This window comes from Pinus tabuliformis, chromosome 1_1 (genome assembly GCF_031772625.1).
Source record: "Pinus tabuliformis cultivar Carrire ecotype Pingquan chromosome 1_1, CPIR1, whole genome shotgun sequence".
NCBI classification, from domain to species: Eukaryota; Viridiplantae; Streptophyta; class Pinopsida; order Pinales; family Pinaceae; genus Pinus; species Pinus tabuliformis.
In genome coordinates, this window is record NC_142297.1 from 448,571,274 (window position 1) to 448,580,130 (window position 8,857).

General features: G+C 34.7%; 1 protein-coding gene across 1 annotated transcript; it reads right to left on the reverse strand.

Annotated features, from left to right (window-relative positions):
- Positions 1–2,914: 2,914 nt before the first annotated feature.
- On the reverse strand, positions 2,915–3,929 carry LOC149213667 (uncharacterized). The gene has a single exon (XM_089390785.1). The coding sequence runs from the start codon at positions 3,846–3,848 to the stop codon at positions 3,507–3,509; it is 342 nt and encodes a 113-aa protein (XP_089246911.1). The 5' UTR covers positions 3,849–3,929; the 3' UTR covers positions 2,915–3,506.
- Between the last annotated feature and the right edge of the window lie 4,928 nt (positions 3,930–8,857).

The window sequence follows — 8,857 nt, forward strand, 5'->3', positions numbered from 1 at the left end:
TTGTTGATGTCTTTCATTCTAGATAGTGGATAAGGCCCGCTTGCAGATGTTCTTAAATGACAGCTTTAATTGCTAGAACAATATGTGGTTTTTGTTGTGTACACTTCAAACGACTTGTTGGCATAACAAATTTGTGGGATTGGATGTACGAGTCCTTACTAATATCTCATTGAATTGTTGGTGATGGTTTAAATATTTTTTCAGTGGATCACTAAACTGGGGATAGAGCCAGAACTCTGAAGGCCATGAAAAGGAAAAATAGGAAACATTTGAATTCTATGTTGGAGATTTCAGAAATCGAACATTTTAGAAATCAATCTCAAGAAAAAACTATTGGAAACAGTGGGTTTCCATGGATGGTCCAGTCAACAAAGAGAAACAACTAGACTGTAAGCATAGATGGATAAGACAAATGTCATCTTCACGAGTAGATCTAGACAATCTATTTTAGTGCAGGATTTTGTCAGTGTCCAGCTAGTTATTTTTACTACAATGGTTATTTGAAATCCCAAGTGTATTGACAACTCAAGTTTCACTTTCTGTTTTAAGAGTTATAATGTCAAAGGGACTAAAATTAGGCAAAGTTTCTACCAAGGACAATGACACTACAAAAAAATGTTTTCAACGTTTAAGATAAAAACAAGTTTTTGAGAGAACAATGTATGATGACCCTTGAAGCCTATTCATAGTTAGTTACCTATGTCTTCATTAATTCAAAGCACCTAGATCCCACCCTTAATTAGAGCAGTTAATTTAGCTATTATTTTAATATCTTTAAATTAACTAATGAAAACCCAACAGAAACCAATATGGAAATCATTGTTGTTTTTGATATTATATTAGCCCTCTCTGAGAGTCCAAAGTAATAAATAGAGTGCTTCCTTTCCATTATGTGTCTCTATCTTTCCTGGTGTGCGTTCTTATCACTAGTAATCATCGGTAAGTAGATATTGGATCATCATCATCACAACTAAAAATCTTAGGAGGATAGTAGGGTGATGACAAAATATAGGAATAGAATAAAGGACATTTTTAAGTGCTAATACAAAGAATCTTTACTTAGGAGTGATGCTAATAGAAATGAAGCCAAGGAGCATGAACTATTGGAAGCTCTAAGAAGAATGGCTAAAAGACGATTAGTCATGTTTGGATGCATTACTTTGTGAATTCTACTTGATCCCTTGGTCTGTGCTTGACGAAGAACTATTAAGCATGTGCCGAGGGGCCTTGGTAACAAAGTACAATAGGTGACCAATTACTTTGCTTAATGTCTCTTATAAGGAATTTGCTTAATGCCTCCTATATGGCTTAGCTGTAACCATGTATATTGTCACTAAACTAAAGGACCCCTCCACCCAAGTGGCCTTCTAATATTTTGAGTGATTTCATTATGCGAAAAGAATTGACATAATTCCTTTTAGTCCTAGTGCAACTCAAAGTTGCTTATTCATGTACCTGCTCACTAGGCTGCAGAGAGGTCTCCCTTGTCAAGAGGACTCTTTAGCAGTAGGTCGTGGTTATTATCAAACCACCAAGAGCGGCTACTCAGACCTTTCATAAACTGTTAAACAAATCTAAACATAGAAATCACTTCCTGTGTCTGAAATAGCATAATATGTACTATAAAATGTTCTTGAAATACTATATATAAAATCAGAGTCGTGTTAATTTACAGAAGGAATAAATGCAACAAACAAATCTTAAACCCGCCTTTTCTTTATCCAACATGTGCTCCCCACCTCCATTGCCCAAACTAGATCAAAGTGCCCATATGGAAAAGGCCGCTACTTGAAAATCAAAATGTGCAAACATTTGCAAAATAAACTCTACTTTCAGTGCAAGAAAATGAAAAAATATTGAAATCATGATAGACTAATTTCAATCTAAATTGAAAATTCCACACCCCACGTCCACCACAAGCCTCGCCCACTGATCATAGAGTTCTTGTAACGGAAATCCAACCAATAATAATAGAGTTCTTGTAACTGAAATCCTCATCATCTTCATAATCCATATCTATGTTACCAGAAACAGGACGGTTGCCACCATTCCCCGTAAAAAATGTTCCCCGTAAAAAACGTGTAAGAAACAGACCAGACGGGAACGCCTTTTTCTATGGTCGTTTTAGTTAATGGGTGCATATATTTTACATGAAATCTTTTACCCGTGGTAGTTGGCTCTTTGTTCTAAGCCCTATATTTTCACTCTTTATTGTAGATTTCATGCATGTATTCATTCAATAACCTAGAGGCCTATGCCAAGTATACAAAAAGTTGATCACTTTTGTGGTATTGTCTTTTTTTAGTTGATTTGTTTTCTTTTAACATGTCTATTGTTAAAATTCATAGTTTAAATACTATTCTATATGTGGTTCAAGAAGTTCACATTTAATTGCAAATTCTATTTATTGTTTATATATATATATATATATATATATATATATATTATTTGGATTTTTCTTAAGGAAACAATAATTAGCCAAAGGCCCAAAATGCATAAGAATGTATATATTTAATAGTGAATTTGCTAAGCATCAGTTTGGTATTCAAATTATTTAGGTTTTAATAAAATTTGGGCTGGAAATTTAATTGAAACTATATTGAAAATTGAAACTAACTCTGCATCTTTCATTTTTATTTTCATTTTCTCTCTCTTTGTTTCTAGTGCAAAATCTCCAAACTCCGTTATAGTTTCTCGTGTAGTTTCCGTTTACTTTCCAGTTTCTCGTTTCTGGTAACATAGATCCATATCAAATTGAAATTGTTCAGGCAAATGTTCCTCTTCTGAAAAAGGTTCTAAACGATTATCCTCTCCCTGAGATTTAACGACAGACATTTCTGGATCAATTTCCAACTTACACATCACTTGACTAACAACAATCAAGTAAATCGCTTGAAGCTACTAGATTCCTCCACTCCATGAAACTCACTAATCATTGCACTGATCTCTGCAAGACGAAGACCAGTTTCAGCAGTTCTTTTTAGGAATATAGTGCACAGCATCAAAACCCTTAAACAAGCCTCTCCTATCATGGGTAACTCCCGTCTCAGTATTTATGCATCCTTGATAGCATCAAACTTATAAATATATTCCATTTCATCCTCTGAGAAAAAGAAGCCTGAGGCCAATGGAGCCACTCAAAGTAAAGATCCTCTAGATTTTCTGAGAAGCAAAGACCATGATCTATAGGTATAATATCAACCGATTCTTCTCCAACTTGGGGATATCCTTCACCAGATCACCATAACAATTGGGGGCAAATTGCAACATTTGCACACATTATAATAACATACCAATATTACCAAGATTTTACAACCATAACAGAGCTAATATTGTAGTTACGATATGAAATCAAGCCTGACAATATAGAAAATTTACAACCATAACAGAGCTAATATTGTAGTTACGATATGAAATCAAACCTGACAATATAGAAAATTAACTACACGCAAACAACAAAACCATAAACTAACAATGATGGGCCTTCAGTTTTTAATGCCGTCTCGTCAGAGGCCTCGGTTAAGCATGCTTTCCACCCTCTTCATGGACTTCTCCCTCTCCATCTCCATTTTCTTCCGCTGTCTTTCAATGAAATCCTTCGCCTCTTTGTCCTCGGCCGCTGATTTAACATCGTGAGTAGCTTTCCCCGAATGTGCTGCATAGCGTTCTTCAACGTTAGCAGAAGCCGGCACTAAGTTATGGACAGCCGAAGAATTGTGATTTTCCTCATCACTATCCTTGGATCTCCGCCCACCAAACAGCCATGAACAACAACCAGACCTCTGCTGCTCTGAATTGTCGTGTTGAACAGGAGCCGTAGAGAATCGAGCCTTGGGTTTGGCTGCCATAACTGCCACAGAAATCTAAAAACAAACCTTCAGATGTAAGTGGATATCTAATCCTTGCTGCAAACAATGCTAGGCCTGTTGCCTATATATAATCATAAATAGCTTAGATAATAAGCACGCCAGATTAACAAAACATATATATATATATATATATAATTTGTCATGCGTTTTCATATTCCCTTCGAATAAAGTCCAGTGATTCTATTCGGATTACGTAACTGTGGATTCCCTCTGTGACGATCATCATTATACGGCATATTCCACGTTACTTTGTTATGATTTGAAGTTTTTCGTATATAAATTTTACATAAATATAAAAAATGGAGAAATATAATTACACATAACATGATGTATAACCGTCTAGCCGTCACGGATGGTTGTCTAAACTATTCGTTTCACAACCGAATTAGGGTAGGCTTCCCATTATTTAAAAGAAAACGATATGTATGGTATTAAATTATGTGCTTCAAGTATGCTTTATGTAGAACAAATGTGTTTATATGGTTAAGATTTAATCTTTTAGGTAAGGAAAAAGGTTAATAGGTTAAGATTTAAAGGTATTTGTAGGAGTGAAATTCTATTCGTTTATGGACCACATAATTTTTTTTAAATAATATTGATGAATTAACCTATATAGAGATATTCGCAAGAGTGAAATTGTGTCCATTTATGGATTACACAGTTTTCCTTGATAAAAAATGATGAATTAACCTTTAGCAAAGAGTGAAATTGTGTCCATTTACGGACTACACAGTTTTCCTTAATAAAAAATGATGAATTAATCTTTAGCAAATAGCAACCAGTGATGGTTTTCCAACCAGATAGGTTTTCTCACTATTTTTAAAAATGTATCGTATTAAATTTTGTTGATTTGGAATGTGTAAATGACATAAAAATGGGTAATATTAGCCATGATTGATTGTAAAAGGAATGGAAGGTTCCAAGTAGGATGAAAATGGTTTTATTATTGTTTCCTTCAAAGAATAATAAAATTAGCCTTGGACTTTGGTATGTCTGTAAACTCGAATAGCGGATCTACTTCTCATTGTCATGTATGCCAATAAGTAATTAAAACCTAAGTATCCTAAAAAATGACTCATTTAGTGGGGGAATGAGGGCTCCAAGAAACAAACTTAGATGAAAACTCCTTTCGACCTTAAGCCTAGAGATTGTTTTTGCATGGTTAACCATAGTTGGACTTGCTAGGGTCTTGAAAAGCTCACAAAGCACTATTCATATCAGAGTGGTAGCCTATCATGGGGTGCTAATGACCTTAGAATAAACATTTCCTATGTTTCATAGGGACTACAAATACCTCTCAAGCCATAGCCTTAAATGTGATAGTGACAACATGGGGTCTGATCTAAATGGTTTTTTCTTGCTTTGAAAAACAAAATCATGAGTGGTATCTAACATTTTCTTGTAATAAAGATGATGTATTATTTTAAATGCATATATATTATTTTTTACTTCATTATTTTTTGAAGGTAGTAATTTGTATGATGTATTATTGTGTGCAATGCATTTTTTGAGCATTATTAAGCATGTAAATCTGATATATTATTTTGAGGGATTATAAATGGAAGAAGACTAAACATTCTATATTTTAGATCATTTTCAATTAGTCATTATTGTAATTCAGTTAGGTGGTTTTTTCTATTTAGATTAATGAAAATATTTTTTAATACGAAAATGGATTCGACATCCTCAAATACCCATATTGCAATCAAATTGTGATATTTGCAATTCCATAAAGCCAAAATTATTGTTGTTAGATTTCAAACAAAAATATCAATTTCCTTTTGCATTATGTTGAGTTGCTTGAAATTAGTCAATTCATAGTACATTTAAACTACAACATTATGAATGTACTTGGAATTATTTATTTTTATTAGATTATTTTGAATATTATTATAATTTTTTTTACATTTTGGATTTAAGGGTTAATTAAATTCATTGAATCGTCCATCTAATCCATGTTGCTAGCATGAGCTTATAGATTATGAGTTAAAATGTAGTGTAGTCTAAGGGGCTTAAAAGTAAGTATCGTAATTAGGGGTTGAATTACCATTTAATTAGATATTCCAAGAAGAGAGATCCCCAAAAAAGAAATTATAAAGAAAAGATACGTGTACTTAATATTTTGAACAAACATAATTACTCTATATAATTATGTTGAAGCCATTTTTTAAGGGAGTAGTAGTGCTCCAAATATTTGTAGTTGAAACCTGTAGCCCCGTAAACTTAGTTTTCTCGTAAGCTATCATTCCCTATAATGGGTTGATAGCTTGAAATTAGTAAAATTACTAGGAAAAAATGATGGAAAAGAAATAAGTTGGACAAGACCATCACCAGACCCCTACTAGTCATGACAAGAATTTCGTCAAACACATCATCAACATGTAAACTATAGGTGTAAACAATAGAAATAAGTGTGGAGATCTCATACTTATCTGAGAATTACTATGAACCATTGTTCCCTTGTGTCATTTGCTGCATTATCATCTATTAGGTCATAGATACATTATCCATTCATGTACAAGTAAAAACATGTTGAGAGCCATACCTAGTTGCTCTCATGAGCACTAGTCCCAATGGAGAAAAAAATCCACCTCTTGGCTTTACCGTATACCCCTTCATTGACTGACAAGGATTCCTAGGCCCACCGAGGCACACAATTTGGGTTTACTAAAACCCAAAGTTTGGTTCAGGGGTTACTAGGTTAGTGGCTTCATGATCCATATTCTGTCTTAGGGACCACTCATACCATGTGTTTGTCAATTCGAAGATCCATCCCACTTAGCTTCGAATCCAATCTAGCCATCCCACATAAACTGAATGAGAGAACCCATATCATCAATGTTATCAGGAAATAGCAAAGGCTAGGATAGGCTAAAAATATTGTCACACCTTGCAAAACCCATGCCATGGTAGAAAAGAAACACATGCAATCCCATCCATGCTAAATATAGCAAGAAAATACACATGAAATTTGACACCTGTAGTGAAGCCTGTTTTAGCTGCTTGATCTTGCCTCTCCCTGCTAGATCTTTGCTTAGTCTTTCCTTATTTACTTTTCTTGATCCAATGCAAAATGCTCCAAGAAAACTCTAAGTGTCCAAGAGTATGAGAGAGAGAATAATGAGAGAGTTCTAGAGCTAATTTGACAAAAGGTTACCAACTGATCCTCAAAAGCCTTTTATGGATGAGGCCTCTATTTTCTTCATTTTCCTTCATTTTCCTCCTCACATGTAACCTATGACCTTTCACCTCATTTTTCTCCTAATTTCAATTATTTTCATAAATAATTCTGCCAAAAATGCCATTTTTCCTTTCCAAAGCCTTAGCCATTGACTTTTCTAATTTCCTTATCCATAAACAACCAAACGAACATCCACTAGGATGCCTTACCCAATATTCATCTTGGAATAAGTGTCCCATCAACCGTGGTTATTGTTTTTACCTTTTATTACATGGAATTTTTGAGCAAGGTTGTTACGCAACCCTCTCCCTTGGGGGACACCGTCCGCGGTGTTCAATCACATATATACCTTAGCAACGCACTGAAAGAAGACATAATTCTCATGGAGCTTTATAACATAGCTCGATGCAATATTTAGAATGAAGGACCTGCTTAAAACAAAATATCATGACAACATACCCCATACTAGAGCTTTATAACACAACTCATTATGGCATTTGCAATGATCATTCCATTGAGTGCCAATCCACGTAACATCATAACATCATAATGACATGACACTCATACCGCATAATGGAGCTTTATAACATAGCTCATGGTGGTATTTACATCCATATACATATGTACACATAGCATCATCATCAAAATATATATACCAAAACATATATCAAAACATATAGCAAAGCATATATCAAAACATATACTAAACACCATATCTAGTCATATATCAACACATCATATGAAAGCATATACCAAAACATCATTTCAATGCATATATAAAAGCCTATACCAAACCACCATAAATCATATACCAAACCACCATGAAAAATATACCAAATCACCATAAAGAAGATACAAAACCACCATAAAGAATATACCAAACCACCATATCAAAGCTGCTTTTCCTCAACAGACGAACAAGGAAGAATACATTGCCTGCATCTAATCTGCCTTCTCCCAAAGTGCTTCATCAAACCCAAAGTGATTCCATTGCACTTTAACTTGTTTGATTACTTGGTTTTGGAGCACGTGCACCTTTTTATGAAATATACATTGAAGCTCCATTGGAATTATCCATATGGTTCCACTTGCAATACAAACAATTCAGTCACATGATCAACATCCTTAACATACTTATTAAGCAAAGATACATGGAAAACATCATGGAATTTCACTGTCAGAGGCAGTGCAAGTCGATAGGCTACTTTCCCAATCCTCTTAATGATACTCAAGGGTCCACAAAGCCATGGTGCCAACATGGCACATGATCCAATCTGTAAGGAGCTCTTCTTTGGTTTCATGCATAAGTACACCTGTTCCCCAACCTCGAACTCCTTAAACAACATGTTCCTATCTACATAACTCTTCTACCTATCATGTGTTGCCTTTAGATTCTTCTTGATCACCTACATTTCCTGTTCCATGTTTGCCAAAATATCTAGTCCAATCAATACCCTCCTAACAAGATCACTCCAACTAATGGGAGTGTTACAACTCCACCCATACAGTGCCTCAGAAGGACTCATCCTCAACGAATCTTGATAAATCTTGTTGAATGAGAAATCTACCAAAGGGAGATACTCTTCCCATGTCCATTGTTGATGTGTCACATACATTATCAACATGTCCTCCAATATCATGTTGACCCTCTTTTTCTTTCCATCTGTCTGTGGATGGTAAGCTATGTTGAAGGCCAACTCTATGCCCAAACCTGCAAATAACGCCTTCCAAAACTTGGAAGTGAATTTCGCATCATTGTTTGATACAATTTTATTTGGAACACCATGTAGTCTAGCCACATCTCTGG